Source organism: Alexandromys fortis, unplaced genomic scaffold (genome assembly GCF_014885135.2).
Source record: "Alexandromys fortis isolate MF-2015 unplaced genomic scaffold, M_Fortis_MF-2015_v1.1 scaffold_42, whole genome shotgun sequence".
Classification (NCBI taxonomy): Eukaryota; Metazoa; Chordata; class Mammalia; order Rodentia; family Cricetidae; genus Alexandromys; species Alexandromys fortis.
In genome coordinates, this window is record NW_026067934.1 from 8,589,196 (window position 1) to 8,608,593 (window position 19,398).

A 19,398-nucleotide genomic window follows, 5' to 3' on the forward strand; every position below is an offset into this window, starting at 1 on the left:
CTCTCTCTCTCTCTCTCTCTCTCTCTCTCTCGGTCTCTCTGTCTTTCTCTCTGTGTCTCTCTCTCTCTGTCTGTCTCTCTGTGTCTCTCTCTCCCCCCCCCTCTCTTTCTCTCTTGTTTTGTTTTGCCAAAGAAGCAGCGCCACGTGTTTTCTCGAGGTGTTCTGACAAAGAAGCTAAAAGCAGGAACACCTCCAAGCCTCTTCTAAGGCCTCTCATGCCAGAACTCAACGAGGGGTTCTCAGGCTGAAGCGACCAGGAATCCTGGCCCACCAGAGAGGCTGGAAACTGGTGGATCTTGCCTCCTCTCTCTTGCGCACTAGCCCCTTGGGGAACGCTACAATCATCCTGCACTGGCTGTCCTGAGCTCCCCGAGGGCAGTCTGCGGGTCTAAGCAGTTCCTTAGTTTGCATCGTTGGCCCTCAACTTTCGCAGAGGCCACACCAGGACTGCCGGGAGTTTCTCGGGTCCTGGGCCCCGTGGGGTTAAAGTCTGAATCCCAGCCTGGCGAGGAGCAAAACGCGCCGAGTGGGGGCGGTACCGGCCGCGGGGCAGCCAGCCGGCTCCGAAAGGAAGGAAAGGCGGGATCCTCCGGGAAGTTGATTCTCAGGCGTCCAGCTGCGGCCACTGCCAAATATCTGACTTCGCTCCCCACCTCCTCCCCCTTTCCCAGGAGGACAGCTCGGGCCCCGAGTTTCTAGCATGGGGGTGGGGCGTTGTCAGTTGGAAAGTCAAGTCTTTCAGAGGCCCCCTAAGAAAATCCAAACTGTCCATCCACTGACCTCCTCCTGGGTTACAGTATCTCTGCCTGACAGCTGCGACCTTCCGAGCGACGCGATGACCCAGCCAGGGCTGGAGCACCTGGCGAGGCCTGGGCTACGCTGTTGCGTTTCCCTTTTAAAAATAAAAAAAAGAAAAAGAAAGAAAGAAAGAAAAAGAAAAAGAAAAAAGAAGTATACCACACTTCTTCCCCTTGGAGGCTCCTTCTATTCCCCCTTTTTCTCGTTCCTGAAAGGCACCCCCTTAAACGGTCCTCCGTTTTTCCTTCTACCCTCTTCCTTCCCTTCCCACCTCGGTCCTCCTCTTTTCTTCGGGGCCCCCACTCAGTCCCCCTCCTTCGGAGTCCTCCTCCTCCTCCTTTGCTCTTTGGGCGTCCGCCCCGTCAATCACCGCCGTCTCGGGCCCCAGCCCGGCCCCTCTCCGCCTCCCAGGCTCTGGGAGTGCCTGGGGCTCCTGTCTCGGCCGCCCTTTGCTGTGTGCAGAGCCGGAGCGATCTGTCAGCGGAGCCGGCCAGGGGGGAGCAGCCCCGGCCGCCGGGGCTCGGGTTACCGGTGACTGACAGCGTCTCCATGGCGAATAATTTGACTCGACTATTGTCTGGCGCGGGCAGGCCCCGGGTCAGATAACCGGACCAATCAGGGCGCGGGCCGCCGCGCCTCATGCCCGCTTAGAATAATATTATTAAAAAAGCTGCGAGCGAGCTAGACGGGAGGGAGAGCGAGCGAGAGACTAGCGAACAAGCGGCGGGCGGGCGCGGAGCATGCGGAGCGGCGCCCCGGGCAGCCCCCGGGCTTGGGCGCGGGCGAGGCGCGCGGGTGGCGGGGGCGCGGAGCTGCGCAGGGCCGACGGCGGGAGCGAGGACGGACCGCAGTGACTCAGGAGTCGCCCGGGAGCCAGCGCCTGGCCAGGGGGCCCCGCCCGCCTGTCGGCCCGGCAAGGCCGGCGGGGAGGCGCCCATGCGGGGCCGCGAGGCTCGGTGAGAGCGCGCGGGCAGGCGGGCGGGCGAGCGCGCAGCCGGCACCATGTCCATGCTGCCCACCTTCGGCTTCACGCAGGAGCAAGTGGCGTGCGTGTGCGAGGTGCTGCAGCAGGGCGGCAACATCGAGCGGCTGGGTCGCTTCCTATGGTCGCTGCCCGCCTGCGAGCACCTCCACAAGAATGAAAGCGTGCTCAAGGCCAAGGCCGTGGTGGCCTTCCACCGGGGCAACTTCCGCGAGCTCTACAAGATCCTGGAGAGCCATCAGTTCTCGCCGCACAACCACGCCAAGCTGCAGCAGCTGTGGCTCAAAGCGCACTACATCGAGGCAGAGAAACTGCGTGGCCGGCCCCTGGGCGCCGTGGGCAAGTACCGCGTGCGACGCAAGTTCCCGCTGCCGCGCTCCATCTGGGACGGCGAGGAGACCAGCTACTGCTTCAAGGAGAAGAGCCGCAGCGTGCTTCGCGAGTGGTACGCGCACAACCCCTACCCGTCTCCTAGGGAGAAGCGCGAGCTGGCGGAGGCCACCGGCCTCACCACCACGCAGGTCAGCAACTGGTTCAAAAACCGGCGGCAGCGCGACCGGGCGGCCGAGGCCAAGGAAAGGTACGAGTAAGTAGAGCATCGGCGCCGGTTTCCCGGGTCCCGAGGGTCGGGGGATGGTGTGCTCCTGGAGACGATTAAACTGGACCCGGGTCCAGGTTACGCCCCCGGCTGCAGCCCAGCCTGGCTCAAAACAGCGCTTAGATCTTGCTGGAGACTGAGCGGCCAGGAATTTGTCTAAAGCGGGCAAAGAAGTATGTACATTCTCAGCTAATTCCCTAGTCCCTTGTGGATGGCCTAGATTGGATAAATAATTTCAGAGAGGGCAGGGGTGTGGGCCTGGATGCCCCTGCAAGGTAGGCATTAGACTCAGGGCCTGCTCTCCCTCGAACAACCAAGGGTATGGGGGATCAGAGATGGTTTCGGATGTCACCTCTAGGTCAAAGTGCTTTTTAAGGAGTCAGAGCTGGGATTGGAACCTCCCTAGTATTATCCGAGCAATGAAGACATAGCTGAGGACAAGGGAGTTGGGAGTTATCCCGCGTGGAAAGGACAGAGAGATGAAGGGCCCCCCGGAGGAAGTGTCAGCCGTGGGGGAGAAGACAAACACGGACCTCTTTTCTGGCCTGCTGAATCCAGCAAGCCTTCTAGGACTTTCCAGACCCCTTGACCTTTTTCTCATCGGGTCCTGCTCTCTTCGATGGGCAAATCGGGTGTGTAAGGTGAAATGAGATCTGCCGAGGGCTGGGAGCTATATTTTCCCTCGGAATCCAAGATTTGCGGAACTAACCTAAGCGTGGAGGCCCTGCAACCCGCTTCGAACTTTAATCCGGATGAGGGGACTGGAGAAAAACGGGGAATGAGAACAGAATCCCTCCTTCGCGGCAAAACAACAGTTAGGCGGTGTGGGATATGTGCAACTCAGAGTTTGAATGACCCTAGTCCAGGGTAAGGGGGACAGTGGGAAAGATGAGCAAACGGCAGAGTGGACCTGGGTGTTTAAAACCTTGACGTCGGACTTTTTGTGGTGATGAAGTCTCACTCGCTCAACAGCTAGTCGGGTAGATAGATGCTCCCTCAGGAAATCAGACAGAACAGCTGTTAGGAATCCACAGAGATTTTACGCAGGATTTCAAATACTCAGCACCCCTCCAGGGACTGTCCACAAAAGCAGGACCGGAGGCAGGCTCTCGATCTGGGTTCACTCTCAGGCTGGCTCAGCTAGGCTTTCTGACCAGGCCCCTGGTGAGGGCTACAGATTGTGTCCCCAGGTTCTGGCTATGACAGAAAGAGCCAGGCCAGCATTAACTACCGGTCCTTCCCTCTAACTTTCCCCAGGGGCTGCTCTCCATTCTGAGCTTCTAGTCCCCTGGCTAAATTTTTTTCAGCAGATGGCTAGGGAGAAGTCCTCCGTTCTCAAAGCCTGATCCTTATGCCCAATCAAATAGGGCTCACAGAGGCTCAGTTTGGAATCCGAGAACGAATTCTCAGAAGCCCCCACCCACCCACCCACTCACCCACGCCTATCTGCAACCAGAAGTTACCCTCGGACTGAGAAAGGCAAAGGGGAAAGGAGGCCCGTGCCTACCCAACTCCAAGTGGGCCCCTCAAGATCTCCGTATCTGGAACTTCTGATCCCACTTCAACCCAGCAAACCTAGTTTGTCCAGCCTAAGTGATTTGAAAAGTCAGGCTCCGACAACTCATTCACCCAATTTCTGGCACCCTGCTGCTCGAGGGAAGGAATAGAATGGGAGACTAGGACAGGACATATAGAGAGAGTCCGAAAGGTAGTCATGAGATTAAGAACATAGGTTGATAACGGGGAGAAGGACAAGAGAAGGCTAGAGAGTCGCGGGGTTCAGAGCGCCACAGGAAACCAAACGCGGAGCGTCAGAAATGGTAGAAATCAAAAACACCCTTTAGCAACCTAAGCGGCACTGAGTTGAGCCCCAGGCGCTGACGTCCTGAGGGGTGGCGCTCGGAGTGGCCTCGTTTTCCCACTGACCCCACTGCTTTGCTCCTGCGCTTGCAGGGAGAACAGCGAGAACTCCAATTCCAGCAGTCACAACCCGCTGGTTTCTTCGCTCAACGGCAGTGGCAAGTCGGTGCTAGGCAGCTCCGAGGATGAGAAGACACCGTCGGGGACGCCAGACCACTCGTCGTCCAGTCCCGCATTGCTGCTCAGCCCTCCTCCGCCCCCTGGGCTTCCCTCCCTGCACAGCCTGGGCCACCCTCCCGGCCCGAGCGCAGTACCCGTGCCAGTGCCTGGTGGAGGCGGCACGGACCCTCTGCAGCACCACCACAGCCTACAGGACTCCATACTCAACCCCATGTCTGCCAACCTTGTGGACCTGGGCTCCTAGAGCTCTTGCTTTCCGAGCTTGGTGCGGGGACAGGAGAGGTGGTGCGGGAGAGCGATAGGTGCTGGACTCCGTACCGAGTACTAGAAGACCGCCACGCCACGCCACGCCACGCCACGCGACGCGACGCAGGAGCAGCAGAACTGGCGGCGGGACAAAGTGGACAAATGTCTGCTAGGGGACCCTCTGGGGGATAAGTTGCTTTTGAGATCTGTTCGAGGCCAGGGACTCGGTCTTGAACCAGGCAAGGGAATAAATTATAAGCCGCAATCACCACCCCGATTTTTCTCATCTCTTCTCCCTTCTTTCTTTCCTTCGCTTGCCTTTCTGGTTTCTTATTTCTCCTCTGTGCCTTCTTGCTTGTTATTCCTCTTTTCTCTTTTCCTTCTAAATGTCAGGAGTAAGCTCTCAATCTCCCCCCCCCCTCCTGATTTTCTCACATCATACTCCAAGTCTTTCTTCCTTCTGGTCATTTATTTGAGCCCCTTCTTCTCTAACTCTCCGCGAGTCCATATGAAGGAAGGTAGACATCCTGGGACTTTGGTCCTCAAAGACTCCTCTCAGTGTGAGCCTAAGTGCCAGCTAGAAAGGACTGCACCCCAGAAGCCCCTGAGCAGTCCCAAAATCAATCTCTCTCTCTCTCTCTCTCTCTCTCTCTCTCTCTCTCTCTCTCTCTCTCTCTCTCTCTTCCATCCTCCCCCTCACCCCCACCTTCCCACCACACAGATTCTACTCTTCCTCCCAAGACCGGGGTCTCTGCACTCCCATCCCAGAGTGCCTCCCAGCCGCAGACTTGCCTTTCCCCTTTTATGCCCTCATGTGAATGTTCGTCAGGAGATATTTCTGCTTTTATTTTATAATAAAATTAGAAATCATAAATATATGGATATGTGCCCCCAAGGCCTGGCGGCCTGGCTTGTAACAGAGTCTGATTTCCCTATAGGGACTGGATTCCCCGGGTGAGCCGTTCTTCACGGTGATATTGGGCAGAGTCCTGGAAACCAGGACTGGCCTTCCTTCTTAGTGTCTCTCTCGCAAGGTAAAGGGATGAGACTGAAAACTCGGAAGCCTCCTCCTATTACTACCTTAGTCTCTTTTCTCTGCTGAAACAAGGACTAGACTTCCAGCTTCCACCACAGCCACCACAGTGGAGCCCCCACCTGACATTCCCCCCAACACACACACACACACACACACACCACCGCTGGGGTTGTAGAGGGAATTGAGAGCCTGCGTGCAGAGGTAGAACCGAATTTGGAATTGTGGGGTATGGGAGGGAAAGTTGTGAGTCGGAATTACTTCTCAGCATGGTCGAAGTCACTAGAACTGGAGTCCGTGAAGATTCGCCCGACTGGAAGTATCGGCTGAGACCTGTGTTTCCAGAGCACACCCTTGTCTAACCGAGGAGGAAACGTCTCTGAGTTTGGCTACCTGCCCTGGGTAAGGTGGCAGAGAAGGAGAGTGGACCGCCAGCCGAGGGCCAGTGTTGTGGATGCTAGCAAGCGGGTGCAGAGGCTCCTAGGGGTAGGCCTAGGGGCTCTTGAGTGTGGGGCACTAGCTGCAAAGAAACCTACAGTATTGCTTTTGGTCTGTAGTTCTAGCCCCCTTTTATCCTACAAGTCCAGACCGGTCGAGGCAGATCCAAATCAGGCGAGACTCAGGAGGAAGTCAGGGCTTCTCAGTATTGACTCGCAATAGCAGCGACTGCTTGACTAGAAACAGGGCTATTAGGGGAGCGCCTGCCCACCGTGGGCTGGATGGGATGCAAGGGAAGAGCTGGACCTTCCCCTGGACCCTATGACCTCTTGGGAGTTTTCCTTTCTAATAAAACCAACACTTCCTGTTTCGACCATAAACTCATCAGACCTCTTCTCTCGGATTTTTTTTTTTAATCAAGAGTTTCTTCTCCCATGACTCAGGCAGTTGAATGGGCTAATGGGGACCGGAGGTTTCACCCATTGTGTGGCCTGGAGTTCAAGGGGAATTCACAAACCTGGAAGACTCCTAGAGGCTGGATTCCTCTACCTGGGCCCACACCCAGGGCCCCTCCTCTTCTGCTCCAAAGAGAAGGCCCAGCCCTGGGAGCGTCCTTGGCCTCGTTGGGGGAGGCCCTTCTTTCCAGAAAGGTCTCAAGGACTCTCTGGAACTGGTTTGCTCTCCTGCAGGCTGAGCAGCTCAACTTCCTCTGACTTGAGGCAAGCAGAGCTAGCAGCTACTGCCTGAAGGTCCGTCTGGAGAGTTCCAAATGGAGCTGCCTGGGTCAGCCCACTTGGCCAGACTGCCTGGTGATGTCATAGTCCACACTTCTGCACAATCACTTGGCTGGATGAAGAAAATGCAGTAGCCTCTGTGTTCCAAGTCATCCCTCACACCACAATCACAGGAAAACGGGCTGTGAATTATCACGTGAAAAAGAAGACACACATTTAACTTTGGTTCCGGTCACAATTATTTGGAGCCTGCTTTATTCCACTCATTTTGATTAGCACCAAAACCAATTATGATCGTCGCTGCTTCCCAGGGAAACGGACTGCAGCATCCATGTTAATACCTATGTGGTAGTAGCCTCCTAGGGAAATAGACAGCAGCAACATCCTTGTAAATTCTTTTTTTTTAAATTTTTTTTTATTTTATTGAGAATAAGAAAAAAAAGTTTCCGCCTCCTCCCAGCCTCCCATTTCCCTCCCCTTCCCCCTCTCTTCTCCCCCTCCCCCTCTCTTCTCCCCATCCTTGTAAATTCTTACACTCAAACACAGAACCAAGCACTGGGGCTCTCAATACATTACCACACAAGCACACTCCCTTCTTGATCTATGTGTATGTAGTACACACGTGAACCTGTCCAGCATACACACAACACACATGTATGTCAAGCTTCCCCCACACCATGATTCTCTCCGAGGAACATTAAAGTCCACAACTGTCCTCTGCCACCCTGCCCACTTCCAGTCCCTGTAGGATGACCTGTTGACACCAGAGCAACGTCTTGCAGAGGACCTTTCTGGGAAGGCCTCTGTACCTAGCTACTTGGTCACAGAGACAGAAATGATCCCAGCCAAGAGGTGGCAGCTGATCAGGGATCCATCAGAAGCACCCTCTCTAGTGTCTTCCAGGGTACAATCCCTGCTCTAAGAAGCTCCTGTGTGCCAGCAGGGGGCAAAGGGCCAGTTGCAGGGCTCTATTCCATAAAGTGATTACAGAACGGTTCATCTAGATGGATCGTCCTTGTTCCACGCTTTCTCCACCAGCTAGCCTGGAAAATATGTGTTTAAAGACAAAACGCGGGGAGAGGGTGCAGAAGTTCACCGCATCTATCAGTACAAGCCACCCCCACTGCAGCTCCTAGCATAACACGAAAACTGGACATAATACACAGACACTAACTGTATTTTAAAAAACCAGCCTTACCAGAATCTTAGGGACCCTCTTCCATCTACCGCTTAGAGCTAGCCCCTCCCTCAGCAGTCAAAGAGTTTTGCCCTGGCACCTGGGAATACCAAATCTCCCTTCCTGCTCCCCTGAAAGTCTGCTAAAAGATGTCCTTTAATTTGTTCCTAAGCAGGTACCCACTATGACTGTGTAGTGAGACCACAAATGAAGACAGCAGGATCCAGTCACTAAAGGACAGCTGACAAGACCTGAGAAAAGAAACTCTCCTTTGGGTTTAAGAGCTCTGAACCCAGGGGATCCAGAGGGACCAGCCCTCTCCACCTGTACTGGTGGTCTTCTAGAGTACCTGAGGGGCATCTTAAGGAAGTGACATCCGGCCATGTCTGCGGAGCAGTTGATGATTCCCGTATCCACAGCCAGGAAAGCATATCAGAGCCAGGAAGACTGGAGGAGAAAAGCAGAGCCTGAGCGCCTACGACAGAGCAGAGAATCTGAAATCGTCTCCTCACACACCAACCCCACGGATCCCACCAGCAGCTCTTAGGCTCTCAGAACATGCAAAAACCCTGGAAGAAGGACACCAAAGCTTTTGTGTTTGAAGACCTGTGAGGAAAGACCAACTTGAAACTGTCCCCATTCTGTCCCTCTGACTTCAGCCTTCTGAGCTAGGTGACTAAGACCTCATGAATGTTCTTAAGGATGTGAGACCGGCAACTGTGTGCCAGAGGACGGTGTGACCAGACCTGCCTGCAGTAGGCTCAGAGAGTGACTGCGGGCAGAGGAGAGAGCAGTGTGCCTGGGCTGACCCATATCTGTGGCCACTCCTTTTCTCAGCGTCTCACCCCTACCCATAGCAAGTTAGCCCTCACTGTCTGCTCCCCCTGGCCACCTTCCAGCAATGTAGAGGAAAGGAAAAATTCCTATTCCTGAGTTTAGGGCTGTTGACCCCAGCTGCTGTCTGCTGCTCCAGAGGAGTCTCTTGTGAAGACTCCAACGGTGTCTGTAAGATTGGAGTTGGGAAATAATTTCTCCATGGTGGAAGGTGAAATCCGAGTGTAATGGAGCAGATTAAACTCACAGATTGGAGTCACAGCAAAAGTGTGTCCCACCCTGCTTAGATGATTGGTTGATGAGAAAAGTCCTCCTGACACAAGAGAAGACCCTCTCTAAATACTCCTAACCTTCGCGCCCTTCCTAAGATGAGATCTAGCATAGGCCCGCTGTACCTGGAGCAGCTGCCTCGCAGTAGCCCTAGCCAGCCTTGGTCACTTCTGTCCCTAGTCGGCTATCTAGGGACCACTTGCCTGCCAAAATAAAGCGAATCTTTAGCATCAGGGCAGACGGACACCACCGATTGCAAGAAGCTTAGGCACCCCACCTTCTGAGCTTGTGCACTCGATGGGGAGGACAGAGGTTTTGGAACGCAGTAGAAAAGTTCACAAGTCAGCCATCCTGGGAAGCCAGGAGGGAGGGAGGACTTTACCTCCGCTTTCCCAAGGTACTAGGTTCCGTTAGACCAGGGCCTAGGATTCGAATGCTTTCTCCGGGATCGGAATCTTCCCCTTCTGTACCCCCGCTGGCATTGGGGTTTGACCACCGCCAGAGGGTCTGTCTGTAACAAGAGCGGTGATTCGTTCGGTAGAAAGTTGCCGTGCGGGTCTTTGCGGTGTCAAGGCCTTTTACTTTATTCCGTTTTATCGGGACTTTAAGCTGGGGCAGATGTGTCTGTCCAGGCAGGGGCTCATTCGCCCAGAAGTTCGTTGTTGGCAGAATTAGCGAGTAACTTGTGAAGACGCTGTTCCATGGTGCTTTATACCAGCTTCATCCTCGCTGCAGCGTTATAAGCACACTGTCATTATTGGCAAGGGAAACTGAAGGACCAGGTTAGAAAATTTGCATATTTGAAATATGTCTTTGAGACTGCAGCTCACGGTCTTCCTCCGAGGGAGCACAGTGTTCAGAATTAGAACACTGGTTCCCTTCCTTCAGCTCTGAGTGTCAGGGATGGCGCTGGTTAGGTCATTGGAAGACTTAGTGCTAGCTGCAGCAGGTTAAAGTCAAGGGAAAGAACTTAGCTCTACAACTGGTTTCTCCCGGAGCCCTCCCTCTAGCTTGCTGAGCTGCACCGGAGATTTCATGGAGATTTCATCCTCTGCTGGATCCCCGGAGTGAAAAATAAAACCTTGAGCCCCAGGGTGAGCCTGGTGACTTCTACCCCCTCCGTTTGTGTCTCCCACCTCGCCCGGGCCATTATGCTGGGAAGGGAAGGGTGAGGCTAACCCGGCACCCTGAGTTGTTAGTAGGTCCTACTCTGGCCCTGAGACGTGGCTCTCCGGGCAGACAGCACATTAAAGCTGCCATTTCATTTACACTGTATTCCGTTGGGATGTGAGGAAGGCCAGGATACAGCTGGCCCATCCCGGTGAACTCCTTTTTCTCACCGGCCTCTCAGAAAGCAGTCGCCCATCCCCTTCTCAGCCAGAGAGGGCATTAGTGGTTCACACTCTCCCGCCCTCCCCCTTTACACTTGTCAGTTTCAAGACAGAGTGTGTAGCATCTCATTTTCCTTTAGAACACCCTGCCAGAGTCTCCGGAAAGCCACCAGGAGCCACTTGAACCGATGAATGAGGTCACTAGTCCATAAAGAAAAAGAGTAAACGTGAAAGGTGAAATGGGTAAGGAATGGAGCCCGGAAATATGAGTGGCTCCTTCCTTTTCCTGCACAGGTGTCTCCCTAAGGGAGGGAGGCAAGGGAGCTCTCTACAGCTCAGGGACCCTAATGGGGTAGAGGAGGTGAAGAGGAGGCTTAGAAAAACAAAAGGAGATGCTGAGCAGCTTCTAAAGGCACCATAGAACACACAGCTCCCAGAGTTTATACGGAGACTTGTAGTCTGTCAGTCGCCTGCAGAGCATCCTATTGTTCGACATTTGAAATTATACTGGTGTCTTAGTTAGGGTAGTGATTGCTGTGATCAAACACCACGACCAAAATATTTGGGGAGAAGAGGGTTTGTCTTACACTTCCACAACACTGTTCCACATTGAAGGAAGTTAGGTCAGGAACTCAAATAACGCAGGATCCTTGAGGCAGGAGCTGATGCAGAGGCCATGAAGGAGTGCTGCTTACTGGCTTGTTTCCAAGGTTTGCTAAGCCTGCTTTCTTAGAGAACCCAGGACCACCAGTCTAGGAATGGCCCCACCCACCATGGGCTGGGTTCTTCCACATCAATCACTAATTAAGAAAATACCTCAGAGCTGGATCTTGTGGAGGAATTCTCAACTGGTGTTCCCTCCTCTCACACCCTTGGTCAAACATCTTGTTCATCCTTGAGGAACAAGAACAGGTCTGAACTCACTGACCTTTAGCCAAGATGAAACAGATTCAAAACTATGGGCCCTCACAGGCTAGACCCAAGGAGACAACACGCTGCAGTATGCTGTGTTGCTAATCTAGGATATCTGGCAGGTTGCATGTAGTAGAACCTTGTGATATTGTCATCTTGCAACGGGCTTCCTGGGATTTGAGACCACTGTAAACCCAAAGGCATCTGTGTGGCTTCTACCTTGCACAGTTTCAATGACAATGACCAGAGTCGCATAGTAAGGCATTAATTGAAGGTGGACGTGCATTAATCTGTGTTCCTACATGACTGCACGGGCAATAGCACCGCCCTCACCCCCCAATAAAACACCCCAGAATAGCTGCTCCAGTTTAAGGAAGACACGAACTTCTCTTGTGTTTTATCCAGCATGTTTTTTGGGCATCTATTTGTTGCCACAACTCAGATAATTCCGTTCGCAGCGTCACTGGTCCAGCAGGCGCCATTCACACTGGGGCACGGCAGCATGACAAAGGGCAGGCCGGGCAGAGAACTCCAATGTGGACAGGTGATGGGTTCTGGGTCATGGTTGTAAAGTGAAAACTCCTCTTCATTCCTTGTACCACTCGGTGCCACAGATCACAGCAGGTAGTCAAGAACTCTAAAAAGTAAACACACAGAGATCTCCCCGGGGAACCAGCCTGATCAAGTAAGTCCCTTAAGACTGTCCTCCCCGCCCCCATGATGTGTAGGAATGGGTGGGAGGGAGAATAGGGAGTTAGAGCGAAGCCAGTGTTTGGAACAAGAACATGGGGTTCTGGTTTGCCCATGTACAGTGCCTGCACACACCTCTGCAGCTTTGCATCAGGAAAGAGCACTTGATGGGCTGTCCAGTGTGGGTGGGACCTTGAACAAGTCAGCAAGATTCTCCAGACTTCAGTTCTTCTGAAGAGGGGACTATCCATCACATCACATTTCACAGACATGAGGAAGGAATCTTATCCACTTGAAAAGCAGCTTGAAGTCTTCATTGAAAAGACCTTGAGTGGGGACTGGAGAGATGGCTCAGTGGTTAAAAGCATTGCCTGCTCTTCCAAAGGTCCTGAGTTCAATTCCCAGTAACCACATGGTGGCTCACAACTATCTGTAATGAGATCTGGTGCCCTCTTCTGGCCTGCAGGCATGCATGCAGACAGAATATTGTATACATAATAAATAAATAAATATTTTTAAAAAAAAAAAGACCCCGAGTGAGGCTGGAGAGATGGCTCAGTGGTTAAGAGCACTGGCTACTCTTCCAGAAGACCTGGGTTTAATTCCTAGCACCCATATGGCAACTAGCAACTGTGTGTAACCCCAGTTCCAGGGGATCCAACACCCTCATACAGACCTACATTTGGCAAAACACCAATGCACAATAAATAAATTATTAAAAAGTAAGACTCAGTGAATGGGGCATGATGGGAGCTTTGTTCCTCCAAAAAGTGAATAGAGTCAGCGCTCTCTCTGTTACACACAGATTTGGTTTGGAACACTTCTTTAAACCCACCCCCTTTGAGCCGCTGAGAATTTAAAGTGTGTTGGAAAAACAAAACAAACAAATAACAATAAACAAAAGAAAAAACCTCTCTAGAGTCATTTAGATGGCTCAGTGGGTAATGAGTTTGCTGTATAACTCTGACAATCTGAGTTCAATCCTTGGAACCTCATAAAGGTAGGAGAGAACTGCCCCTCCAAATTGATCTCTGACCTCCACACATACACTATAGGTTGTACAAGCCCCACACACATCATACATATGTACAATAGCATCAATTAATAAATAATTTGTCTAAACTATAATAAAAAGAGCATAATTGATAACTCCAAAAAACCCAGTCTCTGAAAACACGGTGAAAATATAGAGAAAATTATCATATCCAATTTTTCCAGAACTTTTTAATGCTAAAAGCACACAGCAACCCCAGGAACAGGTATTCCTAGTAACAACAGCAAGCCTTCCTGCAGTTTAACTTATTCTAGTCCCATCTCCCACTTACCAGATGAGAAGTAGTCCTTGGAAGTCACAGTGCAGGAGGGAGCAGAATGCACCTCCATTGCAAAGTGTCTGTATTTGATCTTTTTCGTGCCTGCTTGCCTGGAACTTGTGTGTGTCAAAGCCACCATCAGTGAGCCTTTATCAAAAACTTCCGCCGGCAAATTGTTTTAGTTTCTGTTGCCTGAGGTCCTTGGATAACAATTGGACAAACAACAGAAGAAACAAAACTACCTGGGAGGAAAGGCTGGAGTACTGTGCTTTGGGGAGTAAGGGTTTTGGAAAGCTACAACATGTTCTTAGTAGCCTAGAGGACCGTGTACATGCCTAAGCCTGTATGTACACCTAGAAAGTGCCAGGAGGCCTTAGACTCAGTTTAGGTTGACCGTGAGGTTCTGCAAAAGAACAATTGGAAGGCTGAAGCAGTGGTAACAGATTCTAGCTGAGTGTTGGAGACAGACCTCACAGGCACCCAGAATTCCTCCTCAATGACACAACCTCCAGGTTCCACTTGTTTAAGGAAATACCTGTCTCATAACTACCTGACTTATAGTTAAGGGAGCAGATTTCAATGACAAGAATATAGACTTTACAAATTAGCTTTAGCTCAGAAAGGTCTCAAACCAAACAAGCTGCAGCGGTAACAGACATAAAAGCCAGGTGCTAATAGCTGATGTCCAGGTTTGCCACAGTGTAATACTGTTTCATTTTCAACAAAAACAACAACCAAAACTGTAAGGCATACAAAGAAACAATGTATGCTTCTGTCCTGGCAAGTTTTCTGTTAATTCGCTACAAGGTAGAATCATCTGAGAGGAGGGAGTTCCTGTAGTGCCTCCAGAAGATTGACTGTAGGCATTTTCTTAACTAGTGATTGATATGGGAGGACAGTCCATTGTGGGTGGTGTCATCCCTAAGCTGGTGGTCCTGGGTTCTATAAAAAGCAGGCTGAACAAGCTATGTGTAACAAGCCAGCAAATAGCACCCCTCCATGGCCTCTACATCAGCTCCTGCCTCTAGGTTCCTGTCTTGTTTGGATTCCTGTCCTGGCTTCCTTCAGTGATAAACAGCAATATAGAAGTTTAAGCCCCAAAAACGTGTCCATCCTTAACCTGTTTTGAGTCATGGTCTTTCACCATAGCAATAGAAACCATAAGACAGACCCATAAACAAGAAAATAAGATTCACAGAAATTGTCCCTGAAGAGAACCTAATACACCAGGAGTTTGAGATCAGCTCAAATAACTAACATGATTGGAAGCACAAGAATGTCTCACTAAACAGAAAACTTTAAGAAAGAAAGAAAAACTTTAAAAAAGACCTAGGCAGAAACTCTAAAGTTAAAAGGTACAGTAACTGGCTGGGCGGTGGTGGCGCACACCTTTAATCCCAGCACTCGGGAGGCAGAGGCAGGCAGATCTCTGTGAGTTCGAGGCCAGTCTGGTCTCCAGGACAGCTAGGGCTGTTGCCCAGAGAAACCCTGTCTTGGAAGGAAAAAAACATCAACCAAACAACAACAACAAGGTATATAACTGAAATACAAAACCCACTAAAGGGGCACTACAAAAGATCTGAACTGGCATTTAAAAACAACAGGATTGAGGATTAAACGAACTGCTGATTTCTAGGCTGAAGCAAGCAAACAAACAAATAGACAAAAAAAAGTGAGGAAACTGAAAACTTAGGAGAACTATGGGAAGCCCTCAAACATACAATAAAGTTCCCAATATATCTCCACATCTAAGAGGCTATGTGAATGACAATAGAAAAAACTCTAGAGATGCATGCTAAAATACATCATAGCCAAAGCAACAAGAGACAAAGAGAGCCTTCAAGAGAGGAGCATGGCATGTCTAGAACAAAAGATCATCCAGAAAGATTGGTAGGAGGGTGGCACTGGAGCTGAGAGAAAAAGGATGCATGTTGCCCCACTGAGATTCTGTATCGGACATCAGCCTTCAAAAATGCAGAAGAGCCGGGCGGGCGATGGTGGCGCACACCTTTAATCCCAGCGCTCGGGAGGCAGAGGCAGGCTGATCTCTGTGAGTTCGAGACCAGCCTGGTCTACAGAGCTAGTTCCAGGACAGGCTCCAAAGCCACAGAGAAACCCTGTCTCGAAAAACAAAAAAAAAAAAAAAAAAAAAAAAAAAAAAAAAAAAAGCAGAAGAAAAGGGCTAAAGAGATGGCTCAGTGGTTAAGAGCCTGCTCTTCCAGAGGTCCTAAGTTCAATTCCTGGCAACCACATGGTGGCTCACAACCATCTGTAATGAGGTCTGGTGCCTTCTTCTGGCCTGCAGACATACACACAGACAGAATATTGTATACATAATAAATAAATAAAAATAAAAAAATGCAGAAGAAACCAAAACATTCCCAGATACAGGGAATCTGGATGGCAAGGAAGAGCTTCCATTTTAGAGTGACGTGTTCTCCAAAGCCATGGCGCTCTCCTCAGTATCTGTAGAGGGTCAATGGTACTATCCATAGCAACTAGTTGGCGCTCATCACTCTTTTCCAAATAACTCATTTCTAAACAAAATAAAAATAAAACCAGTCCAAAATCGGGGAGAGACTGACTTCCAGGCTCTGTTCTCAGAATCTCAAAGGGTCCTGCAAGAACTCTGAATAAAAAAAGAAAAACATATTATTTATCTCTTTATTTTCCAGTCGAGAAAGCTATTTCCAATGAGCGAGGTTCTTCTGAGCCCTCTTTGGGGGATGACTGTCCTGGACCCCTGGATTTGTGGTCTTCCTTTTTTTTCCCCCACACTTGGTAATTATTCATTTTATCAAGATCAAATACATGTGGAAAGAAAAGTCAAAATAATTTTTATTTAGTAATTAAATAATATCAGTCCGTTTTGGATCTTGTTCAGAAAGACTTATGTCAAATACCAGAAGGAAGGAAAATGATGACTGGGGAAAAAGAATATGCAGACAGAGGTGGGGAAAGAGAATATCAGGGTCCAAAGAGACTAGAACAAAAGATAAAAGGAAATTGAGAGCCAATGATAAAAGGAAGATAGAAGCTGAGCCAATGGAATAAAAGGAAAGAAAAAATATGAGAAAAGGAAGAGGCACTGGGGGTTTGGAAGCCCAGGTAAGCCTGGGCACATCTCCAAACAACACTCAGCTTCCCTAAATTAAGAGGGGCCATGTTCCTTACACCTTGGAAAAGTTGCAAAGAAATGAGATTTTATTTTGCACTGTGAAGTGTGGCGTTTGATGTTAGCGGTGGACACTCATGGTGGAATAGGTTCCGACCCTCAGAGGCCCAGCTTTATTCCTCTGTACTCTTCATTGCTGATACACTAGCCTGAGACAAACTCATTGACCCCAGAACAAATGCCACCCTTGTTCTCATCACATAGCTAAACCTTCACTAGAACTTAGAGTAGGGTTTTGCTCAAATGTGTGCCTTCTAATAGTCTCTGCTCTGTCTCTTTGGTTCTAGCCCCATCTGGTTCCATCACCTAATCTGGATTCCTGCAACTGACAAAGTCAAAGTCTTGGTTTTTAGTTGTCCATCTATAGGCTTCTACTCTTCCCTACTGAAGTCCCTTGATTGGGGAAGAAGCCAGGTCCAATATCCTGCCAGGAGTGTTTACAGTCTTTGTTTCCTTTCTCTTCTTAAGAGAGCCTAGACTATCCTTCGAAAGCAGTGATGTTCCCAGTTTCATGAACAGCCCTGACCTTATGGCTGCCGTCAATACAGTCACATCTCCCTTGTCACAGTCATGGTTAAAATGATGGTTGTGTAACCCTGTTTACATCTCTAAAGTTTATAAAGAGCTGTGGCTTAGGCTCCTCGACTCACAGAGAAAGTGTTGGACTAATATCCCAAGTCTAACAAAGGAAGACATACCACTGTCTCCCTCTGTTTCAACTGAGTGATGAGGCTATGACCTGGAAATGCTATGGCCACAGTCTACTTCACCACCACTTTGGAGAATATCCTGGGGGTAGAGACAATACTCAGGAAGAAAGACATCGGAGAATCCCTGATAAACTGAGCTGGCATCGTGGTCAACTGTTCTCGAAGGTTCCCCTTAGGTCTAGACATATTTATTTCTGTGACAAGGAGTCCCTTCATTACTGGAAGCTGTGTTGCTTGGGACCAAGAGCATCCTTTGAACACTCAGTTCCACTGCTTTCAGTCTTGTGGGACTGTTGTGGTTTGAACATGAGCCATATCCCACAGCCTTGTGACCTTGAAAACTTGGTCCCTAGCTGTTGTCACTGTTTAGGGAGGTTGTGAATTTTTGTATAGCACATCCCACTTAGCAGAGGTGAATTGCTGGGGGAGGGCTTTTGAAGGATCTAGCTGTTTCTGGTCTGTTAGGGGCACCCTGCTTCCTGGTCCAGGTCATGTAAAGTACCACGTGAAGACATTGGTACAAGCTAAAGCCACCTCTTACTAAGAAACTCCTGTCACCTTGACTCACGGGTCTCCTTGTCCTGTACTGAAACTATAAACTAAAATCAAAGTTTCCTTCCCTAAGTTGTCACTGTTGGATGTCATGGTACAACAATGAGAAAGTAACCACTACAGACCCTACAGCCTTTAATGCTGTCCCCCTTCCATTAAAGAAAGGAGCTCACTGATCCAAGTGCCCATCTGGAGAGCTTCAGACACGACGTTCTATACAAATCCCAGTGGCAAGCATGAGGTATTGATTGTCCTAGAAGAGAAGCAGTTTCAGCTCTGATCCCTGTCAGTTTCCCAAGACTGAAACTTTCCTGCTGAGTGCTCTGGTGGCCACAGCCACTGTTTATAAAAATGCCTCCTGATTCTGGAATGTACTGTCATCAGACACCAGATGACAAGTAATCCTACCAGGGGGAAGTGGGGCCAGTGCTTCTCAGGGAAGATTTGCACAGCCTAAACATGCATGTGTTTTGTTTCCCAATGACTGGGTGGAAAGGGTAATTTTCGGAATTTGAGATGGTGAGTCAGCCTTTGGTGAAATAGATGTGACAAAGACAGGAAGTGCCCCACAATGCAACTGGCGTGAGCAACGGTCAGACTTATGCTATTCAAGGCTAAGCTGGAAAAGATGATCTCCATCCTCAGTACAGGATGACAACTGACAACCCGGGCTAAAGGCTGAAAGGGAGAAGAATTGATGCTTTGAACGTAAAAGAGATGAAGAGGTCTACAGTAACTGGGCAGGAAGAGAATAAAAGAAACAAATCCATTGGGCATGGTGGCACACACCTTTAGTCACAGCACTGGAGGCAGAGGAAGGCCTCTGAGTTCAAGGGCAGCCTGGTCTACAGAATGAGTTCCAAGACAATCACGGCTACACAGAGAAACCCTGTTTCAAAACTAAATCAGAATTTCTGTGTCCATTTTCAAAGAGCGTGGTTTTTTTCTCTCGCAGCCCTGCAGCCCCTTGATGTATGTGATTTGCATTACTTTTCTCAATATTTACCTGTCCTGCATCATTAAGTGTGAGTATTCCTATTTCACAAAAGCACTAAAAAAAATTACATTTCTGAGTTTAAAGTACTGCCTAAGACGATGGAGTGACTTGGCTGAAAACAGTGTCTCTCCTAGCTCTCCCTGGACTAGCTGGTTTTGTGTCCACTTGACACAAGCTAGAGTCGTCAGAGAGGAAGGAGCCTCAGTTGAGGAAATGCTTCCATATGATCCAGTTCTAAGGTATTTTCTCAATTACTGATCAATGGAAGAGGGCCCAGCCCATGGTGGGTGGTGCCACCCCTGGTCCTGGGTTCTAAAAGAAAGCAGGCTAAGCCCTGTGGTGGTGGCACACGCCTTTATCCTAGCACTCAGGAGGCAGAGGCAGGCAGATCTCTGTGAGTTTGAGGTCAGCCTGGTGTACAGAGTTCCAGGACAGCCAGGGCTACACAAAACAAACAAACAATAGGATATATCAGAACTGAGTGATGACCTAGTGGTTAAGGACATTTGCTACTTTCCCGAAGGACCAGAGTTCAGTTCCCAGCACCCTCACCAGTGACTCTCACCTG

At 50.0% G+C, this 19,398-nt stretch overlaps 1 protein-coding gene across 2 annotated transcripts; it reads left to right on the forward strand.

Annotated features, from left to right (window-relative positions):
* Window positions 1-1,456: 1,456 nt before the first annotated feature.
* Window positions 1,457-5,490, forward strand: Six2 (SIX homeobox 2). Of its 2 annotated transcripts, none has more exons than XM_050146082.1 (2): window positions 1,457-2,366; window positions 4,332-5,490. In XM_050146082.1, the coding sequence occupies exons 1-2, from the start codon at window positions 1,801-1,803 to the stop codon at window positions 4,660-4,662; spliced, it is 897 nt and encodes a 298-aa protein (XP_050002039.1). In that variant the 5' UTR covers window positions 1,457-1,800; the 3' UTR covers window positions 4,663-5,490. The 2 variants fall into 2 exon arrangements, with proteins under 2 accessions (XP_050002039.1, XP_050002040.1); XM_050146083.1 differs by having other exon boundaries at window positions 1,465-2,360.
* The last annotated feature ends 13,908 nt before the right edge of the window (window positions 5,491-19,398 follow it).

Excerpts from the sequence above, each read along its gene's own strand:
- Six2 (XM_050146082.1), top strand. The coding sequence starts at position 1,801 with ATGTCCATGCTGCCCACCTTCGGCTTCACGCAGGAGCAAGTGGCGTGC. Across the intron at positions 2,367-4,331 it reads GAGGCCAAGGAAAGGTACGA|GGAGAACAGCGAGAACTCCA; the intron begins GTAAGTAGAGCA and ends CTGCGCTTGCAG.